The sequence below is a fragment of the Phasianus colchicus genome, chromosome 1 (assembly GCF_987193195.1).
Source record: "Phasianus colchicus chromosome 1, bPhaCol1.hap1.1, whole genome shotgun sequence".
In the NCBI taxonomy this organism is placed as follows: Eukaryota; Metazoa; Chordata; class Aves; order Galliformes; family Phasianidae; genus Phasianus; species Phasianus colchicus.
The window spans coordinates 184,264,254-184,285,026 of NC_143436.1; the positions used below are offsets into that span (position 1 = coordinate 184,264,254).

General features: G+C 50.7%; 2 protein-coding genes across 5 annotated transcripts; both read right to left on the reverse strand.

The window, feature by feature from the left end:
• Window positions 1-1,856: 1,856 nt before the first annotated feature.
• Window positions 1,857-7,665, reverse strand: LOC149920305 (E3 ubiquitin-protein ligase PHF7-like). 2 transcript variants are annotated; one of them, XM_090133989.1, is made up of 9 exons: window positions 5,929-7,665; window positions 5,687-5,809; window positions 5,283-5,374; window positions 5,086-5,187; window positions 4,714-4,838; window positions 4,408-4,570; window positions 4,210-4,316; window positions 3,868-3,981; window positions 1,857-3,727 (listed from the first exon to the last, which is right to left on the reverse strand). In XM_090133989.1, exons 2-9 carry the CDS (start codon window positions 5,727-5,729, stop codon window positions 2,566-2,568), a joined length of 1,908 nt encoding a protein of 635 aa, XP_089990115.1. In that variant the 5' UTR covers window positions 5,730-5,809; window positions 5,929-7,665; the 3' UTR covers window positions 1,857-2,565. The 2 variants fall into 2 exon arrangements, with proteins under 2 accessions (XP_089990115.1, XP_089990116.1); XM_090133990.1 differs by having other exon boundaries at window positions 1,857-3,443; window positions 3,609-3,727; window positions 5,687-7,665.
• A 4,406-nt stretch (window positions 7,666-12,071) lies between these two features.
• LOC149920306 (E3 ubiquitin-protein ligase PHF7-like) lies at window positions 12,072-18,167 on the reverse strand. Of its 3 annotated transcripts, none has more exons than XM_090133992.1 (9): window positions 16,810-18,167; window positions 16,568-16,690; window positions 16,164-16,255; window positions 15,967-16,068; window positions 15,595-15,719; window positions 15,289-15,451; window positions 15,091-15,197; window positions 14,749-14,862; window positions 12,072-14,608 (listed from the first exon to the last, which is right to left on the reverse strand). In XM_090133992.1, the coding sequence occupies exons 2-9, from the start codon at window positions 16,608-16,610 to the stop codon at window positions 13,447-13,449; spliced, it is 1,908 nt and encodes a 635-aa protein (XP_089990118.1). In that variant the 5' UTR covers window positions 16,611-16,690; window positions 16,810-18,167; the 3' UTR covers window positions 12,072-13,446. The 3 variants fall into 3 exon arrangements, with proteins under 3 accessions (XP_089990118.1, XP_089990117.1, XP_089990120.1); XM_090133994.1 differs by having other exon boundaries at window positions 12,074-14,324; window positions 14,490-14,608; window positions 16,568-18,167; XM_090133991.1 differs by having other exon boundaries at window positions 16,568-18,167.
• Between the last annotated feature and the right edge of the window lie 2,606 nt (window positions 18,168-20,773).

The window sequence follows — 20,773 nt, forward strand, 5'->3', positions numbered from 1 at the left end:
ACGAGCAGGTGGGCATGAGCCAGCAGTGTGGTCTTCCTTGTAGCCCGGAAGGCCAGCTGTGTTCTGGGCTGCATTAAAAAAGGGGTGGCCAGCAGGGAGAGGGAGGTGATTGTCCCCCTCTGCTCAGCTCTTGGGAGGCCCCATCTGGAGTACTGCGTCCAGGCCTGAGGCCCCCGTACAAGAAAGACACAGAGCTCCTGGAATGGGTCCAGAAGAGGGCCACTAAGATGATCAGAGGGCTGGAGCACCTCTCCTGCAAAGAAAAGTTGAGGGAACTGAGCTAGTTTAGCCAGGAGAAGAGAAGGCCGCGGGGAGACTTCATTGTGGCCTTCCCATACTTCCCATAGTAGGGAGCATATAAACAGGAGGGGGAACGGCTGTTTACAGGGGTGGATAGTGATCGGACAAGGGAGAGTGGTTTTAAACTGAGACAGGGGAGGTTTAGGTTGGATATTAGGAGGAAGTTTTTCACCCAGAGGGTGGTGAAGCACTGGAACAGGTTGCCCAAGGAGGTTGTGGATGCCCCATCCCTGGAGGCATTCAAGGCCAGGCTGGATGTGGCTCTGGGCAGCCCGGTCTGCTGGTTGGCGACCCCGCACATAGCAGGGGGGTTGAAACTCGATGATCATTGTGGTCCTATTCAACCCAGGCCATTGAATGATTCTATGAGTCTATGAGTCTATGAGTCTATGAGTCTGTGAGTCTATGAGTCTATAATACTGTGATTCTGTGATTCTGTGATTCAAGGGCAGGTTGGATTGGACCACGGGCAGCCTGATCTGGTGGACAGCAACCTTGCCCAAGGCAGGGGAACTGGAACTAGATGGTCTTTAATGTCCCTTCCAACCTAAGCCATTCTGTGACTCTAGGATGTAATGATCTTAGCATTTCCCCAAATTGCTTTAAATCTCATGGAGCTATGATATGTTTATTTAATATTGTAATCGTATTGGACTCTTATTCATTCCCTTGCCTCTTTAGTCTCGGGGCCAGGACTGTAAGTGGCATTGTGTGGGCAGTACTTGAGTATTACTGCCAGAAGTAGGGCCATGAGCAAGTTCATTGCATCTCCTTTGTGTTAGCTCCTTCCATTTTTCTCTGATAAGAAACTGAGCTCAGCCTCCGCTGATGTAATTCAAGCTAATTTTCATTAGTTTTGCTAAGAGCAGAGCTGTAATGACAGCATTTGTGTGTGTATGCATCTAGCACATATTGCTAGGGTTGGAAGTAAGAAGAGGCGGGCAGTGGGCAGCTGGAATACTGCAGGTTCCTGTTGGCACTGCTGACATCAGATCTTGGCATCTGACATCAGGAGAGGTTCCAGAGGGCCTGTAGTTAAAGAGCAGCTGGTGACAGAAGGTAGGCAGATACTGCAATGAAGTGAGTGAGTGCAGTTTCTCTGTCCTCTTGCTTCAGAGGTGTCTGATTTACCTGTTTTTACGTCTTGCACCTATTGATGCGTGCTCAGCCAAGTGCTGAGATGCAGCTGAACTGTGCTGTAGCTCAGCAGAGGACCCCTTGCAGTCATTGCAGTCGTGCTGGGTGCGAACACCATCAAAGAGCTGTGTGTGGAGGCTGCCAAGGTGTATGAGCTAGAACAGGCTGGGTGTAGTGTAGCCAGAGTTGTGCAAAATAAGCCTGCTATGATACTGAAGCTACATACATATGGCAAGAGCCTGTGTTGACTGTAAGCCTGTAGTTGGATCTTCTCTGACCAGTCCTCCCGGAAGTGCTGCACCCTGCTCCTTACGCAGAGGATATACCCTTTGTCCTTCATCCTCAGTGCTCTCACAGTGTACGTGGAGTATTCGGTTCCCGGTTTAGAGAGAAGACACTCTACAGCTTTTTTTGGGTTGAATTTTTGGTTTTAATTTTTGTTGTGATTTTGAAATTTTTGTTGTTGGTATTCCACATCAGAACATCTTGTAAAGCAGTGGGAGTTAGAGAGTTAATGTTCTGGTTCTGTGGACTGCTGTTTTGAAGGGAGGAGCGGCACTCCCCAGAGGACTTTGGGTTCAGAGGAAGAAAGGTGCAGCTCCCGGCAGGGCACCGGCCGCTCTTCCTCTCGCGGCCTCTTGGTTTCACAGCGGAGAAGCTCGTGGTTCCTCTGCAGTCCACAGAGTAAGGCCCCGGTTTTGGACATTCTCTCTCCCATTTTGTTTGATTTGTTGGTCTCAATTCCAATTGTATTGTGTTGTGTTGTATTATCTTGCATTATCACTACCTACAATTCCGAAATTGTAGGTGGTGAATGAACGTTCCTCGTCAGATCGTTGCCGCTGCTTTGTACTTTTTGTAGACCCGTCTGCTATCTCCGTGTGCTTCTCCTGGGGCCCACGAGTCCCTTGCCTCTTTAGTCACGGGGCCGTGCTGGACCAGCTGGTCAGCTGTTAACTCTTCTTTTTCTTCCCTCTCTCTTTCTTTTTGTTTTGTCTTTTTTCCCAGGCCTGCTGCCCCCCTGTCACGGACAGATCTAGAGATAACTCCGTGACAACTCTTTTGGGTTGGCTGCTGGGGACAGGAGCCGGCTCGTGGCTCTGGCACATGGCAGCTCCTGCAGTGTCTTCAGGGCTGGTCCCGGGAGTGGCGGCGTGCCTGAGAAGGCCGCCGCTGCCTGGAACGGCGGCTGGGGCTTCCTCCCGATTGTCTTTGGGAATTGGAAGCCCGACGATCGCGGGGGGAACGGCTTCGATCTTGGGCCTGCCCCCGCTGAAGAAGACTGGAACGTCTTCTGTCTTCAGGAGGCAGGGAATCCCTGGGGGACCTCGATGCCGCCTGTCCGGCAGAGCTCTGGGTGCTGCTCCCAGCACCTTGGGCCGGACTGATTCTGCTGCCACGGCGTCCTCGGGGCTGGCTTGAGGGATTTGAGAGGGAGGACTGGCTTTGTCTCTGGCCTGGCCCCTGCTGTCCGTGGCATCTTCTGTTTGCAGCCTCCGCGGAATTGTTGGTTGCCCTCTGCCTGGCAGAGGTGTGCATGCTCCTCCCAGCACGTGAGGCTGCAGAGCGTCTGCTGCCACCAGGTCTTCTGAGCTGGCTCGGGGAATTTGAGGCACGACCCTTTAGCGGAGAGCGGCTTCTTGTTCGGCCTGTGCCCTGCTGCCTGGATTGCCTTCTGCGCTCAGCCGCTGGGGAATTGCTGGAGTGCCCCACTTCCTGCTGGCTGCTGGATCCGTGGGTGCTGCTCTCAGCCCCTGGAGCTGGTGTTTGGCTGCTCCCCTGGTGTTCTTGGTTGGATTTGCGCCTCTGGCTTTTCCTCTCTCCTGTCCTGGGCTGGCTGGACAGGCTGCCGCGCTTAGGCATCTGGGAACTCTGAGACGACTCCGATGCTGCCTGGCTGGTGGAGGCAGATCTGTGGTCGTCAGGTGCTGGGGAGCTATGAGATGGCCCCTCCGCCTCCTGGCTGGCAGTGCTGGGACCAGCAAGCTGCGACTCGGCACTGGAGGCTGTAAGGAGAGGCAGGAAGGTCAACAGGATGACCCAGCAGCCCCATGGAGGGAGAGGATCCCAGCCCTCCCAGGGCAGAGAAACTCTGGCAAAGCCGCACTGAGGAGCCGCTGCCAGGCCTTGCTTGGCCCCAGGGCAGCAGTCCACGGCTCTTTGCCCCTTACCTGTGCCCACGCCAGCACAGATGTCACACTCCCAGGTGCTGATGCTGTCGCTCAAGACGGAGCAGCGCCGGTGGGTGCCCTGCGCAGCACACGAGGTGCACAGGAGCAGCTCCCAGGGTCTGGGGAACAAAAAGAGGCTTAGCTGTGTGCACAAAATGAGTCAAGCAAGGGAGCGGCGGGCACGGCTCTTGAGCTCAGTCCTTGCTCCCCAGCCTGTGCGGAGGCTGAGATCCCACGCAGGGCTGCTGAGGTAACTCACCCCTCTTCCTCTGCTTGCTCCCTGCCTTCTGCGTGAAGGCACTCGCTGACATCACAGCGCTGGTGTGTCTCGTGCAGAGTTTCGTAGGTCTCCCTGTCCTCCCATGTTGGTCTTCTGCCGGAGAAGGGAGAGAAAGCAGTGAGCCCTCAGTGCCCCAGGCATAGGGCAGATCTGGGGCATCCCTGCTCTTCCCGCGCAAGCCCATTCCCAGCTTCTCCATGAAGCTGCGGCCAATGGAGCTCAAGGGACAGCAGAGGGTCAGCTGGGCCTGCTCGGGGCAATCCCTGGGCAGGCACAGCACTTGCGCCTCAGTATCTGGAGAGCTGGGCAGAAGGCACCAACCTGGCTGGGATTTGGATCCCGAGGAGATGCATTTCTTTCCGGAACTGCATCCTGTCTCTGCAGACGGGACATTGGAAGCGCAGAATGCCAGCGCTCATGGCCTGTCCCTGCAGCGGTAACACAAGCAGCCAGAGTGTGAGCGGGGCCTGGTGCAGCTGAGCACCTGCTGTGACTGCAGAGCAAGGGGAGGGCTCCTACCTGGATGCAGCCCCGGTGAAACCAGGCCTGTGTGCACACTGGGCACACCATGGTGTGGTAGGACTTCTTGTCCCCCACGGGCTCCAGGCAGATGACGCAGTTTGTGTCTTGCTCTGGAGCTGCCTCCACTGCCTGCTGAGGGCGGTGCTCACAGCAGAAGGACCTGGGGGAAGACGGACAGGATGCGTGAGCTGAGAAGTGCTGAGATGCCAGCAGAGGAACACGAAGGAGTTGGTTGCGTGCTTCGGCACTGGGAAGCAGCCCTGCAGGTTCCTCCCTTGTTTGGCTGCTGCTGACAGCCCTTACCTGTGCTGCCCAAAGAAGTGCGTGACACATTCCCCATCCGCTGCACAGGGCAGATGAAAGCTGCGTTCACAGCCTGTCTCTGCGCAGTAGATGGAGGCCCCCTTCTCTCCACAAACGAAGCAGTGCTGGAAAGAGAAGAGCAGCCCCCATTAGCAGCAGGCTCGGGGCCTCTGAGGCCAACGCCATGCCTCTAGGCAGGGCACAGAATGCAGGCACTGCTGGGTCATGCTCTGCAGACGCGCCCGGCAGACAAGTTTAATCTGCTAGAGCAGAACTTTGTCCTGCTGCTGCCCGGAAAGACTGCCAGTGCTTCCTTAGGGTCCAGGCTTAGCTGGTGCTGGCACAAACATCCCCGTTCCTCCAGATCCTCACCTTCTGCTCTGCCTCCTCGATTGCGCCTCGGATGGCATCAAGGGGGATCTTCAGAACCGCCCTCTGTCCGGCAGTGTGCTCGTAAAGGCCGTCGGCAAAAAACTGTAGAAGAGAAAAGAGCGGGATGTCATGAGGACGGGATGGAAAAGAGGGAGCATCCCTGGCTGGAAGGTGGAAGGAGCCCTGAGGGAACTCACCAAGCAAAACTTGTGGACGCAAAGCCCGCTCTCGCCAAGCGTGGGCCCGCAGGTGTCCGGGTGAACATCTGCTCGGCGGCACAGCATGCATACTGAAGAGGAGAGAGCAAATAGAAGCAGCAGTGAGTGCCAGGCGTCCCTGAGGACTGCTGCCAGGGGCGTGTCCCGGCTCTGCCACGCAGGATGAGGGGCAGGGCTGGAAGATGCGAGGGGGAAAGGGCCATTGTAGGCCCCACAGTCACAGCAGGCACGCACAGGCCAACCTGGCTGAGGAGCAGAGGGGCCATGCCCAGCGGTGCCTGGGGAGCCCCTGCCTGCCCCTGCCTCCCCTCTCACACACAGGCAGAGCCCGCAGGACCTCTCTGCCCGGCAGAGAGCTGCAGGCAGAGATACTTGGCTCTCACCTTCAACCTCCGGGTGGGAGGTCTTCTGCTTCCTTTTGGACATGGCACGCGTCGACAGTGAGCGCTTGGAGTCCCTGCCCAGTCAGCGCTGGGCTTTCTCTTCCACTCTCTCCTCTGCCGACTCTGCGGGAGAAGCAGGACGAGAGGGAGTTAGCAGCTCAGGCCCCCAGGCCTGAGTGGGGACCCCTCCTCACTGAGCAGCCTCAGGCAGCCCCTCGCTCCCTGCCCTCTCCTCTCCTCACCTCACCAGGTCGCACTGAGCCACGGTCTGAGCCCGGCCTGGCCTAACCCGGGCCTGGCCCCATAGGTCACAATGGCTGCTCCGTGACACCCTTTGTGAGGCAGTCACTACCTCACAGAGGGGTGAGGGCGTGGGCCCTCCGCCCAAGCAAGATGGCAGCTGTTGCAGGCAGTGCAGAGAGGTGCGTGCTGCTGGCCAGGGCGCGGGGAGGACGGTTTGCCTCCTTCGACCTGCTGGCAGCACTCCCCTTGCCAGAGGCAGGAACAGAGCTGTCCCTGGCCAGAATTGCAGCCCTGGAGCCTCACTCGGGCACCACTGCTCCTCCACCCCAAGCCTGTTTCCAGCTTCTCCGTGAAGCTGAGGCCAACACTCACAGGCCAGTAAAGGGCTAGGCCTGCTGTGGGCAACTGTAGCAACTTTCCCCTCAATTGTTCTTTCAAGCACAGAGCTACAAACCATCCAGCCCAGTCACCAAAAATTGTATTCTGTTCAATTTCCATTCACGCAACACAGCTTCAACTTTTTGTTTTACTGGATTCTTCTCTTCAATTTCCGTACAACTGAAAAAGAATGCCGGAGACATTCTCTGTATCTGCAAGTTTGGAATGCTTTCAGCAAGTGAAAATAATCCTGCCTATCGGATGTTATGGAACGTTTGAATTTTTATGCCCGTAGTCCATTTTGCAGCATTTAGCAAGCTCACTGAAATACAGCCTAACTTTCAAAATGCAATTTCCTGGGGCCATGTTGCATTTTTAAATATCAAAATCTACAGCACCATCAGAAAATTAGTTTAATCTCTCAAAAATCACGTCAAAGTATTCTACGGTATCGGGGCTACTTTTCTCACCATTCCCGTGTCTCAATTCAGACTAGCAAAATGCTCACAGCCAGCACGCATTCTTTCCTTTTTCATCACGTCACACTCATTTACATCACTGGAGCTGAAGCAGTCAGGACCATTAGAGAGGTGCAAAGTCTCAGAACAGTTATTTACTAAATGTCTGTGAAGTAGCATAAGTCTGCACTTTCTCCTTTATGCACTGGAATCTCTTCAACTCTCAAAAGCACCTATAAGCTGGGAAGCAGGGAAGATGCTGGCATCTTCTAACACTGGCATCTTTTTTTTTCTCCCAACAACATCTTCACATTTTTCCTCTTTAATATTTTTCATCTATGGCAATTCTGTACGTATCCCTCTCACCCATGTGTCAGCTTCATCACATGACATTTCAGCTACCAGCACGGGAATGTTACATACTAGAACATTCTGCGTACATGAATCGCTCGCTCCTCGAGCTTCAGTCACGACTGGACAAGAGCTGGGCAAACTGGAACAAAACCCATCTTACCATCAAAAGCCAATTAGAAGTTTTCCTTAAAGAGCAGAAATGCATAATTTGAGTTTACTCTCTGAGCCTTTGGTTTCAGATATGGTTTTATAAAACCCAATTCTGCATACCACTGGGAGTTAAATCACCCATTGTAGTTTAGAAATGTTTTTCCCAAAATCCAGCTACGGATCTAGCTGTTAACTCAGAAAATAGTGTTTCCGATCATCCTTTAAGAGGTTAAGAGCTCAAGCATTTTTGTCACGACATAGCTGATCATGGTGGTATCTTCTGCCTAACTGACCAATGATTAGAGGAACTACTCATCAAGTGTCTAGACATCTACATTCTAGGCAGTCTTCAGCCGTAAGTCCAGAAGAACAATATCCTTGTCTACTAGCCTGATTTCTAACTGGAAAAAAAAAAAAAAAAAAAAAGAAAATAAAAAAAAATCTTTATTCCTGATGGGAAAGCCCAGCATTACACTGTCATCAGGTACCCAAGTGTCAGAAGCTCGGAAAAAGAACATGTGAAACAAAGCATTAAGGTGTACTGAAGGAAATCTAGTGTCTCTTTCTTACATTTGTCTCTCTTATCCGCCCAGGGTCTATCTAAAATCCTACCTTCACTTATAATCCAAGCAGCAAGCCTCCCATTCCTCCTGAGAGTCAGTGTCCTTCTACAAAGTTTCCTCATCCCCTGACTCCTACAGTCACAACTCTTGAGTGCCCATTTTCAAAAAAGGCTACCATCGAGCTTATAGTCACTGCTCCTGAGAGTGATTTGTTTTGAACTCTTTACTTGAGACTAAACCCCTTCTTCCTGATAAAGTGTTTTAGACATTGAAAACCACTGTGCCAACTTCCTACGCTTTTATCATGTTTTTTAATAAAATCTAGATTTATACTCACAAAAAGAATGGTGAACAAGAGAAGGCACCTAATATTTCTCCTTTTTTACTGTGAAATCAATGAAGGGACTACTACATGGGAACTCTCTCCAGAGGACTTGAACAAATGAATCTCTAGCATATGGAAATTTCATTCTGAATGACAAACAAGACCAAGGGCCTCATTCTGAATCATTAACTCCGAAATGTTTACAGCTGGGATCAGCAGAATTGATATCAAAGAGAAACCATAGACCGTCCTTTGATGGTACGACCACTGATGCTCCCCTGCACAGTGGAATCTTCAGAGATCCAATTTTGACCAAGTTCAGAAGCATGAAAACTGGAAAATGTCTCCTTAGCTTTTTTGCTTGATTGTTGCTATTTTTTCCTCCTTGAGGGAAAAGTAACCTCATTGAGCCCATTGCAGATTAAACTAATTTGACAGCAGAAGGGATGACTGTGGAATGAGAACATCTGGAAGAAGAAGAGTTACCTTTTTGGCCCAAAACTATCTATGAAAAAGAGTCTGGGATTCCAACACAAACTATTATTCTCTAAAGCTAGCAGAAATAGAGGACTAAGCGTGGAAAGCAGAACAGTGGGAAAAAGAATTAGAAAAGCCTCTGTTATTGGAAGGAAGTTTGTTCTATGGCATTTTGTTTCTTGTGAGACCGAAATTTCCATCTCCAAATATGAGAGGAGACCTTAGTCTTGAGAATGTCTTTGACGCCACATTTCGTTCTAATGCTTCTCATCTATATGCTGTTTAATGTACATCAAGCTTAAGTGAGAACCACCTGTAGAGTGTCACTGGGGGTTGGCAGTGTTGCATTTTTGTTGAGATTGTGTTCTATCCTCTCTGAATTTATTTTACCAAATCTATTTTACCTCGAGGCAACTGGAATTCCAAATACTATCTGAGAAAAAAATTCTGGAGGCTGTGGTATCATTTTGCTAAGTAAATGAATGTGAAAGTTTGGTGCCCCAGCTGTCTCGGTGCATTTTTTTGCATGTTTTTGGTAGTTTGCTAAACTACCGGGGTTACTTGTTTCTTCCTGTTCTTAATTTGTTTTGATTCTTGGAATGCTTTTCTTAGCTTTGTCCTTGTTTTGTTTTGCTCCTGATTATGATTTTGTTGGGCTTCATTAAGAGCAATCATTGTATTATGCTCTCTTGCTTTTGAAGGCACTTCTGCTTTTTTTTCTTCCTTTTTTCTTTTTTTTCCTTTCTTAATGAAAGATGCTGTACAGAAAGAAGCCGTTGATTTGTACAGTTTCTTTGCTGGAAGCAACAGTGGATCTCAGTCTGACCTCAACCTTTTGTCAGATGTGCTTGAAGAGTAAGAAAGGTCTAGGTTCAAGTTCTACTGATTGCCATTAGAAACTTAAAACAGCTTCAGCCCGTGCTCCGTCTCAGACATTAAACTGCTGGAGTGCTTCACAGAGAGCAGCATTCACACAGAGGTGACGTTTTAGACAAAGGCCTTAAGGAAGATAAAGGTGCTCCTTTATCTAGGATAAGGAAAGCAAAGTTATAGTATTATCTTGCAAAAGCAGCCGATAGAGCTAAAGGAGGGAGGGATTCGAGTTTTTGAAGAAATGCTGTTGAAAGTCCTCAAACTCCTCCCACTGAGATTTACCGATGTGGCTGAAGCCACAACCCTTATTCCCTGATGCTCACTGCTCGGCTCCTGTTCAGCTCAGTATCTTGTTCTGAAACTTCTTGCTTTGCCTGCCACCTTTTGGTGCTGCTCTTGCTGCCTCTGGCCACTGTTTTGCTGTTTCTTGTCACTGCTTTACCACTGCCATTTCCACTTAGCTGAACGGCATCGGAAGATTTCTACTCCTTGGAGAGACAGCTTCATCAGGTGTGGGGCAGAGCGTGGATCTGTGCCCTGCAGTCCATACCTCTGAGTTTTAAAAACCCAAATCCAGGTTTGACAGCAGGCCTTTTGAATGGGATTAATCTCAGACGCCTTAATCGGTCTCTGTATTACAAAGGCCCTTATGTTTGAGCTAATTTTGCTCGATTCTCTCTATAATCAAAGGAGAAGTAAATATTTTTCGAGCATGATCCATCTAATTTTGATAGTGATTCTCAGCGTAGGTCGGGCAAGCTTCACCAGCCGCACTTGTCATGAGATGGGATTCCCAAAGTGACTATCTGAGATGTGAGCAACTTTGTTGTGCACGTCTAAATTTAGATGAGAAACGAATCAGGAGAGTATTAGAGTGCATTGTGTGTGAATAAGCTGTTCTTCCAACAGCAGAAGAGGACCAGGGAATAGAATGAAGATTTTTGCCTCGACAGAGCTTCTGTTGGATTCAATATGGACATACACACGTTTTCTAGAGGAAATTTCACTTTTGCGCCTAGCATGACGTTTGTAGTTGTCATTTAGAAAAACGGTTGCAGTAATTTAAATTGAGAGGTCAGAGCATAAGCTGTGATTTGCAGTGTGAGTATAATCCTGAGTGTCACACAAGCCTTCCACTTCCTTTTTCTTTCTCTTGTTTTTCTTACCTTGTTTTAGGCTTTCATTTTACTGCAACAGCTGTATGTATCACTGCTTGGCATTACTTCTGCCTCTGCACAATGGGGCTGGATAGCCAATAGTCTCTTCAATAAAAATGCTGTTGTTATATTATTTCGGTCTTTAGTGCATTTTTTAAAATAAATGGCCCATAATAAATAAACTCAGTGGCACTGAGTGCACTCTCAGCAGATTTGGAGACGACACCAAACTGAGCGGTGCAGCTGACACTTCGGAGGGAAGGGAAGCCACCCAGAGGGACCTGGACAGGCTGGAGAAGTGGGCCCATGAAAACCCAAGGAGGTTCAACAAGGGCAACTTCAAGGTGTTGCGCTTGGGTCGGGGCAATGCCAGGTGTTTATACGGACTGGGGGAAGATCTCCTGGAGAGCAGCCCTGCAGAAAAGGACTTGGTGGTCCTGATGTACGAGCAGGTGGGCATGAGCCAGCAGTGTGGTCTTCCTTGTAGCCCGGAAGGCCAGCTGTGTTCTGGGCTGCATTAAAAAAGGGGTGGCCAGCAGGGAGAGGGAGGTGATTGTCCCCCTCTGCTCAGCTCTTGGGAGGCCCCATCTGGAGTACTGCGTCCAGGCCTGAGGCCCCCGTACAAGAAAGACACAGAGCTCCTGGAATGGGTCCAGAAGAGGGCCACTAAGGTGATCAGAGGGCTGGAGCACCTCTCCTGCAAAGAAAGGTTGAGGGAACTGAGCTAGTTTAGCCAGGAGAAGAGAAGGCCGCGGGGAGACTTCATTGTGGCCTTCCCATACTTCCCATAGTAGGGAGCATATAAACAGGAGGGGGAACGGCTGTTTACAGGGGTGGATAGTGATCGGACAAGGGAGAGTGGTTTTAAACTGAGACAGGGGAGGTTTAGGTTGGATATTAGGAGGAAGTTTTTCACCCAGAGGGTGGTGAAGCACTGGAACAGGTTGCCCAAGGAGGTTGTGGATGCCCCATCCCTGGAGGCATTCAAGGCCAGGCTGGATGTGGCTCTGGGCAGCCCGGTCTGCTGGTTGGCGACCCCGCACATAGCAGGGGGGTTGAAACTCGATGATCATTGTGGTCCTATTCAACCCAGGCCATTGAATGATTCTATGAGTCTATGAGTCTATGAGTCTGTGAGTCTGTGAGTCTATGAGTCTATAATACTGTGATTCTGTGATTCTGTGATTCTGTGATTCTGTGATTCTGTGATTCTGTGATTCTGTGATTCTGTGATTCTGTGATTCAAGGGCAGGTTGGATTGGACCATGGGCAGCCTGATCTGGTGGACAGCAACCTTGCCCAAGGCAGGGGAACTGGAACTAGATGGTCTTTAATGTCCCTTCCAACCTAAGCCATTCTGTGACTCTAGGATGTAATGATCTTAGCATTTCCCCGAATTGCTTTAAATCTCATGGAGCTATGATATGTTTATTTAATATTGTAATCGTATTGGACTCTTATTCATTCCCTTGCCTCTTTAGTCTCGGGGCCAGGACTGTAAGTGGCATTGTGTGGGCAGTACTTGAGTATTACTGCCAGAAGTAGGGCCATGAGCAAGTTCATTGCATCTCCTTTGTGTTAGCTCCTTCCATTTTTCTCTGATAAGAAACTGAGCTCAGCCTCCGCTGATGTAATTCAAGCTAATTTTCATTAGTTTTGCTAAGAGCAGAGCTGTAATGACAGCATTTGTGTGTGTATGCATCTAGCACATATTGCTAGGGTTGGAAGTAAGAAGAGGCGGGCAGTGGGCAGCTGGAATACTGCAGGTTCCTGTTGGCACTGCTGACATCAGATCTTGGCATCTGACATCAGGAGAGGTTCCAGAGGGCCTGTAGTTAAAGAGCAGCTGGTGACAGAAGGTAGGCAGATACTGCAATGAAGTGAGTGAGTGCAGTTTCTCTGTCCTCTTGCTTCAGAGGTGTCTGATTTACCTGTTTTTACATCTTGTGCACCCTGCTCCTTACGCAGAGGATATACCCTTTGTCCTTCTTCATCCTCAGTGCTCTCACAGTGTACGTGGAGTATTCGGTTCCCGGTTTAGAGAGAAGACACTCTACAGCTTTTTTTGGGTTGAATTTTTGGTTTTAATTTTTGTTGTGATTTTGAAATTTTTGTTGTTGGTATTCCACATCAGAACATCTTGTAAAGCAGTGGGAGTTAGAGAGTTAATGTTCTGGTTCTGTGGACTGCTTTTTTGAAGGGAGGAGCGGCACTCCCCAGAGGACTTTGGGCTCAGAGGAAGAAAGGTGCAGCTCCCGGCAGGGCACCGGCCGCTCTTCCTCTCGCGGCCTCTTGGTTTCACAGCGGAGAAGCTCGTGGTTCCTCTGCAGTCCACAGAGTAAGGCCCCGGTTTTGGACATTCTCTCTCCCATTTTGTTTGATTTGTTGGTCTCAATTCCAATTGTATTGTGTTGTGTTGTATTATCTTGCATTATCACTACCTACAATTCCGAAATTGTAGGTGGTGAATGAACGTTCCTCGTCAGATCGTTGCCGCTGCTTTGTACTTTTTGTAGACCCGTCTGCTATCTCCGTGTGCTTCTCCTGGGGTCCACGAGTCCCTTGCCTCTTTAGTCACGGGGCCGTGCTGGACCAGCTCGTCAGCTGTTAACTCTTCTTTTTCTTCCCTCTCTCTTTCTTTTTGTTTTGTCTTTTTTCCCAGGCCTGCTGCCCCCCTGTCACGGACAGATCTAGAGATAACTCCGTGACAACTCTTTTGGGTTGGCTGCTGGGGACAGGAGCCGGCTCGTGGCTCTGGCACATGGCAGCTCCTGCAGTGTCTTCAGGGCTGGTCCCGGGAGTGGCGGCGTGCCTGAGAAGGCCGCCGCTGCCTGGAACGGCGGCTGGGGCTTCCTCCCGATTGTCTTTGGGAATTGGAAGCCCGACGATCGCGGGGGGAACGGCTTCGATCTTGGGCCTGCCCCCGCTGAAGAAGACTGGAACGTCTTCTGTCTTCAGGAGGCAGGGAATCCCTGGGGGACCTCGATGCCGCCTGTCCGGCAGAGCTCTGGGTGCTGCTCCCAGCACCTTGGGCCGGACTGATTCTGCTGCCACGGCGTCCTCGGGGCTGGCTTGAGGGATTTGAGAGGGAGGACTGGCTTTGTCTCTGGCCTGGCCCCTGCTGTCCGTGGCATCTTCTGTTTGCAGCCTCCGCGGAATTGTTGGTTGCCCTCTGCCTGGCAGAGGTGTGCATGCTCCTCCCAGCACGTGAGGCTGCAGAGCGTCTGCTGCCACCAGGTCTTCTGAGCTGGCTCGGGGAATTTGAGGCACGACCCTTTAGCGGAGAGCGGCTTCTTGTCCGGCCTGTGCCCTGCTGCCTGGATTGCCTTCTGCGCTCAGCCGCTGGGGAATTGCTGGAGTGCCCCACTTCCTGCTGGCTGCTGGATCCGTGGGTGCTGCTCTCAGCCCCTGGAGCTGGTGTTTGGCTGCTCCCCTGGTGTTCTTGGTTGGATTTGCGCCTCTGGCTTTTCCTCTCTCCTGTCCTGGGCTGGCTGGACAGGCTGCCGCGCTTAGGCATCTGGGAACTCTGAGACGACTCCGATGCTGCCTGGCTGGTGGAGGCAGATCTGTGGTCGTCAGGTGCTGGGGAGCTATGAGATGGCCCCTCCGCCTCCTGGCTGGCAGTGCTGGGACCAGCAAGCTGCGACTCGGCACTGGAGGCTGTAAGGAGAGGCAGGAAGGTCAACAGGATGACCCAGCAGCCCCATGGAGGGAGAGGATCCCAGCCCTCCCAGGGCAGAGAAACTCTGGCAAAGCCGCACTGAGGAGCCGCTGCCAGGCCTTGCTTGGCCCCAGGGCAGCAGTCCACGGCTCTTTGCCCCTTACCTGTGCCCACGCCAGCACAGATGTCACACTCCCAGGTGCTGATGCTGTCGCTCAAGACGGAGCAGCGCCGGTGGGTGCCCTGCGCAGCACACGAGGTGCACAGGAGCAGCTCCCAGGGTCTGGGGAACAAAAAGAGGCTTAGCTGTGTGCACAAAATGAGTCAAGCAAGGGAGCGGCGGGCACGGCTCTTGAGCTCAGTCCTTGCTCCCCAGCCTGTGCGGAGGCTGAGATCCCACGCAGGGCTGCTGAGGTAACTCACCCCTCTTCCTCTGCTTGCTCCCTGCCTTCTGCGTGAAGGCACTCGCTGACATCACAGCGCTGGTGTGTCTCGTGCAGAGTTTCGTAGGTCTCCCTGTCCTCCCATGTTGGTCTTCTGCCGGAGAAGGGAGAGAAAGCAGTGAGCCCTCAGTGCCCCAGGCATAGGGCAGATCTGGGGCATCCCTGCTCTTCCCGCGCAAGCCCATTCCCAGCTTCTCCATGAAGCTGCGGCCAATGGAGCTCAAGGGACAGCAGAGGGTCAGCTGGGCCTGCTCGGGGCAATCCCTGGGCAGGCACAGCACTTGCGCCTCAGTATCTGGAGAGCTGGGCAGAAGGCACCAACCTGGCTGGGATTTGGATCCCGAGGAGATGCATTTCTTTCCGGAACTGCATCCTGTCTCTGCAGACGGGACATTGGAAGCGCAGAATGCCAGCGCTCATGGCCTGTCCCTGCAGCGGTAACACAAGCAGCCAGAGTGTGAGCGGGGCCTGGTGCAGCTGAGCACCTGCTGTGACTGCAGAGCAAGGGGAGGGCTCCTACCTGGATGCAGCCCCGGTGAAACCAGGCCTGTGTGCACACTGGGCACACCATGGTGTGGTAGGACTTCTTGTCCCCCACGGGCTCCAGGCAGATGACGCAGTTTGTGTCTTGCTCTGGAGCTGCCTCCACTGCCTGCTGAGGGCGGTGCTCACAGCAGAAGGACCTGGGGGAAGACGGACAGGATGCGTGAGCTGAGAAGTGCTGAGATGCCAGCAGAGGAACACGAAGGAGTTGGTTGCGTGCTTCGGCACTGGGAAGCAGCCCTGCAGGTTCCTCCCTTGTTTGGCTGCTGCTGACAGCCCTTACCTGTGCTGCCCAAAGAAGTGCGTGACACATTCCCCATCCGCTGCACAGGGCAGATGAAAGCTGCGTTCACAGCCTGTCTCTGCGCAGTAGATGGAGGCCCCCTTCTCTCCACAAACGAAGCAGTGCTGGAAAGAGAAGAGCAGCCCCCATTAGCAGCAGGCTCGGGGCCTCTGAGGCCAACGCCATGCCTCTAGGCAGGGCACAGAATGCAGGCACTGCTGGGTCATGCTCTGCAGACGCGCCCGGCAGACAAGTTTAATCTGCTAGAGCAGAACTTTGTCCTGCTGCTGCCCGGAAAGACTGCCAGTGCTTCCTTAGGGTCCAGGCTTAGCTGGTGCTGGCACAAACATCCCCGTTCCTCCAGATCCTCACCTTCTGCTCTGCCTCCTCGATTGCGCCTCGGATGGCATCAAGGGGGATCTTCAGAACCGCCCTCTGTCCGGCAGTGTGCTCGTAAAGGCCGTCGGCAAAAAACTGTAGAAGAGAAAAGAGCGGGATGTCATGAGGACGGGATGGAAAAGAGGGAGCATCCCTGGCTGGAAGGTGGAAGGAGCCCTGAGGGAACTCACCAAGCAAAACTTGTGGACGCAAAGCCCGCTCTCGCCAAGCGTGGGCCCGCAGGTGTCCGGGTGAACATCTGCTCGGCGGCACAGCATGCATACTGAAGAGGAGAGAGCAAATAGAAGCAGCAGTGAGTGCCAGGCGTCCCTGAGGACTGCTGCCAGGGGCGTGTCCCGGCTCTGCCACGCAGGATGAGGGGCAGGGCTGGAAGATGCGAGGGGGAAAGGGCCATTGTAGGCCCCACAGTCACAGCAGGCACGCACAGGCCAACCTGGCTGAGGAGCAGAGGGGCCATGCCCAGCGGTGCCTGGGGAGCCCCTGCCTGCCCCTGCCTCCCCTCTCACACACAGGCAGAGCCCGCAGGACCTCTCTGCCCGGCAGAGAGCTGCAGGCAGAGATACTTGGCTCTCACCTTCAACCTCCGGGTGGGAGGTCTTCTGCTTCCTTTTGGACATGGCACGCGTCGACAGTGAGCGCTTGGAGTCCCTGCCCAGTCAGCGCTGGGCTTTCTCTTCCACTCTCTCCTCTGCCGACTCTGCGGGAGAAGCAGGACGAGAGGGAGTTAGCAGCTCAGGCCCCCAGGCCTGAGTGGGGACCCCTCCTCACTGAGCAGCCTCAGGCAGCCCCTCGCTCCCTGCCCTCTCCTCTCCTCACCTCACCAGGTCGCACTGAGCCACGGTCTGAGCCCGGCCTGGCCTAACCCGGGCCTGGCCCCATAGGTCACAATGGCTGCTCCGTGACACCCTTTGTGAGGCAGTCACTACCTCACAGAGGGGTGAGGGCGTGGGCCCTCCGCCCAAGCAAGATGGCAGCTGTTGCAGGCAGTGCAGAGAGGTGCGTGCTGCTGGCCAGGGCGCGGGGAGGACGGTTTGCCTCCTTCGACCTGCTGGCAGCACTCCCCTTGCCAGAGGCAGGAACAGAGCTGTCCCTGGCCAGAATTGCAGCCCTGGAGCCTCACTCGGGCACCACTGCTCCTCCACCCCAAGCCTGTTTCCAGCTTCTCCGTGAAGCTGAGGCCAACACTCACAGGCCAGTAAAGGGCTAGGCCTGCTGTGGGCAACTGTAGCAACTTTCCCCTCAATTGTTCTTTCAAGCACAGAGCTACAAACCATCCAGCCCAGTCACCAAAAATTGTATTCTGTTCAATTTCCATTCACGCAACACAGCTTCAACTTTTTGTTTTACTGGATTCTTCTCTTCAATTTCCGTACAACTGAAAAAGAATGCCGGAGACATTCTCTGTATCTGCAAGTTTGGAATGCTTTCAGCAAGTGAAAATAATCCTGCCTATCGGATGTTATGGAACGTTTGAATTTTTATGCCCGTAGTCCATTTTGCAGCATTTAGCAAGCTCACTGAAATACAGCCTAACTTTCAAAATGCAATTTTCTGGGGCCATGTTGCATTTTTAAATATCAAAATCTACAGCACCATCAGAAAATTAGTTTAATCTCTCAAAAATCACGTCAAAGTATTCTACGGTATCGGGGCTACTTTTCTCACCATTCCCGTGTCTCAATTCAGACTAGCAAAATGCTCACAGCCAGCACGCATTCTTTCCTTTTTCATCACGTCACACTCATTTACATCACTGGAGCTGAAGCAGTCAGGACCATTAGAGAGGTGCAAAGTCTCAGAACAGTTATTTACTAAATGTCTGTGAAGTAGCATAAGTCTGCACTTTCTCCTTTATGCACTGGAATCTCTTCAACTCTCAAAAGCACCTATAAGCTGGGAAGCAGGGAAGATGCTGGCATCTTCTAACACTGGCATCTTTTTTTTTAGCTGTTAACTCAGAAAATAGTGTTTCCGATCATCTTTTAAGAGGTTAAGAGCTCAAGCATTTTTGTCACGACATAGCTGATCATGGTGGTATCTTCTGCCTAACTGACCAATGATTAGAGGAACTACTCATCAAGTGTCTAGACATCTACATTCTAGGCAGTCTTCAGCCGTAAGTCCAGAAGAACAATATCCTTGTCTACTAGCCTGATTTCTAACTGGAAAAAAAAAAAAAAAAAGAAAAAAAGAAAAATCTTTATTCCTGATGGGAAAGCCCAGCATTACACTGTCATCAGGTACCCAAGTGTCAGAAGCTCGGAAAAAGAACATGTGAAACAAAGCATTAAGGTGTACTGAAGGAAATCTAGTGTCTCTTTCTTACATTTGTCTCTCTTATCCGCCCAGGGTCTATCTACAATCCTACCTTCACTTATAATCCAAGCAGCAAGCCTCCCATTCCTCCTGAGAGTCAGTGTCCTTCTACAAAGTTTCCTCATCCCCTGACTCCTACAGTCACAACTCTTGAGTGCCCATTTTCAAAAAAGGCTACCATCGAGCTTATAGTCACTGCTCCTGAGAGTGATTTGTTTTGAACTCTTTACTTGAGACTAAACCCCTTCTTCCTGATAAAGTGTTTTAGACATTGAAAACCACTGTGCCAACTTCCTACGCTTTTATCATGTTTTTTAATAAAATCTAGATTTATACTCACAAAAAGAATGGTGAACAAGAGAAGGCACCTAATATTTCTCCTTTTTTACTGTGAAATCAATGAAGGGACTACTACATGGGAACTCTCTCCAGAGGACTTGAACAAATGAATCTCTAGCATATGGAAATTTCATTCTGAATGACAAACAAGACCAAGGGCCTCATTCTGAATCATTAACTCCGAAATGTTTACAGCTGGGATCAGCAGAATTGATATCAAAGAGAAACCATAGACCGTCCTTTGATGGTACGACCACTGATGCTCCCCTGCACAGTGGAATCTTCAGAGATCCAATTTTGACCAAGTTCAGAAGCATGAAAACTGGAAAATGTCTCCTTAGCTTTTTTGCTTGATTGTTGCTATTTTTTCCTCCTTGAGGGAAAAGTAACCTCATTGAGCCCATTGCAGATTAAACTAATTTGACAGCAGAAGGGATGACTGTGGAATGAGAACATCTGGAAGAAGAAGAGTTACCTTTTTGGCCCAAAACTATCTATGAAAAAGAGTCTGGGATTCCAACACAAACTATTATTCTCTAAAGCTAGCAGAAATAGAGGACTAAGCGTGGAAAGCAGAACAGTGGGAAAAAGAATTAGAAAAGCCTCTGTTATGGGAAGGAAGTTTGTTCTATGGCATTTTGTTTCTTGTGAGACCGAAATTTCCATCTCCAAATATGAGAGGAGACCTTAGTCTTGAGAATGTCTTTGACGCCACATTTCGTTCTAACGCTTCTCATCTATATGCTGTTTAATGTACATCAAGCTTAAGTGAGAACCACCTGTAGAGTGTCACTGGGGGTTGGCAGTGTTGCATTTTTGTTGAGATTGTGTTCTATCCTCTCTGAATTTATTTTACCAAATCTATTTTACCTCGAGGCAACTGGAATTCCAAATACTATCTGAGAAAAAAATTCTGGAGGCTGTAGTATCATTTTGCTAAGTAAATGAATGTGAAAGTTTGGTGCCCCAGCTGTCTCGGTGCATTTTTTTGCATGTTTTTGGTAGTTTGCTAAACTACCGGGGTTACTTGTTTCTTCCTGTTCTTAATTTGTTTTGATTCTTGGAATGCTTTTCTTAGCTTTGTCCTTGTTTTGTTTTGCTCCTGATTATGATTTTGTTGGGCTTCATTAAGAGCAATCATTGTATTATGCTCTCTTGCTTTTGAAGGCACTTCTGCTTTTTTTTCTTCCTTTTTTCTTTTTTTTCCTTTCTTAATGAAAGATGCTGTACAGAAAGAAGCCGTTGATTTGTACAGTTTCTTTGCTGGAAGCAACAGTGGATCTCAGTCTGACCTCAACCTTTTGTCAGATGTGCTTGAAGAGTAAGAAAGGTCTAGGTTCAAGTTCTACTGATTGCCATTAGAAACTTAAAACAGCTTCAGCCCGTGCTCCGTCTCAGACATTAAACTGCTGGAGTGCTTCACAGAGAGCAGCATTCACACAGAGGTGACGTTTTAGACAAAGGCCTTAAGGAAGATAAAGGTGCTCCTTTATCTAGGATAAGGAAAGCAAAGTTATAGTATTATCTTGCAAAAGCAGCCGATAGAGCTAAAGGAGGGAGGGATTCGAGTTTTTGAAGAAATGCTGTTGAAAGTCCTCAAACTCCTCCCACTGAGATTTACCGATGTGGCTGAAGCCACAACCCTTATTCCCTGATGCTCACTGCTCGGCTCCTGTTCAGCTCAGTATCTTGTTCTGAAACTTCTTGCTTTGCCTGCCACCTTTTGGTGCTGCTCTTGCTGCCTCTGGCCACTGTTTTGCTGTTTCTTGTCACTGCTTTACCACTGCCATTTCCACTTAGCTGAACGGCATCGGAAGATTTCTACTCCTTGGAGAGACAGCTTCATCAGGTGTGGGGCAGAGCGTGGATCTGTGCCCTGCAGTCCATACCTCTGAATTTTAAAAACCCAAATCCAGGTTTGACAGCAGGCCTTTTGAATGGGATTAATCTCAGACGCCTTAATCGGTCTCTGTATTACAAAGGCCCTTATGTTTGAGCTAATTTTGCTCGATTCTCTCTATAATCAAAGGAGAAGTAAATATTTTTCGAGCATGATCCATCTAATTTTGATAGTGATTCTCAGCGTAGGTCGGGCAAGCTTCACCAGCCGCACTTGTCATGAGAT

What these genes read in the sequence shown, in the direction of transcription:
- LOC149920306 (XM_090133992.1), bottom strand. Translation starts at nt 16,610, where the DNA reads ATGTCCAAAAGGAAGCAGAAGACCTCCCACCCGGAGGTTGAAG. An exon ending in CTCCCACCCGGAGGTTGAAG is followed by an intron (nt 16,256 to 16,567) that starts GTGAGAGCCAAG and finishes TCTCCTCTTCAG; the next exon opens with TATGCATGCTGTGCCGCCGA. An exon ending in CACTTCTTTGGGCAGCACAG is followed by an intron (nt 15,452 to 15,594) that starts GTAAGGGCTGTC and finishes GTCTTCCCCCAG; the next exon opens with GTCCTTCTGCTGTGAGCACC.
- LOC149920305 (XM_090133989.1), bottom strand. Translation starts at nt 5,729, where the DNA reads ATGTCCAAAAGGAAGCAGAAGACCTCCCACCCGGAGGTTGAAG. An exon ending in TCGAGGAGGCAGAGCAGAAG is followed by an intron (nt 4,839 to 5,085) that starts GTGAGGATCTGG and finishes TTCTCTTTCCAG; the next exon opens with CACTGCTTCGTTTGTGGAGA. An exon ending in GAGCAAGCAGAGGAAGAGGG is followed by an intron (nt 3,728 to 3,867) that starts GTGAGTTACCTC and finishes TTTGTTCCCCAG; the next exon opens with ACCCTGGGAGCTGCTCCTGT.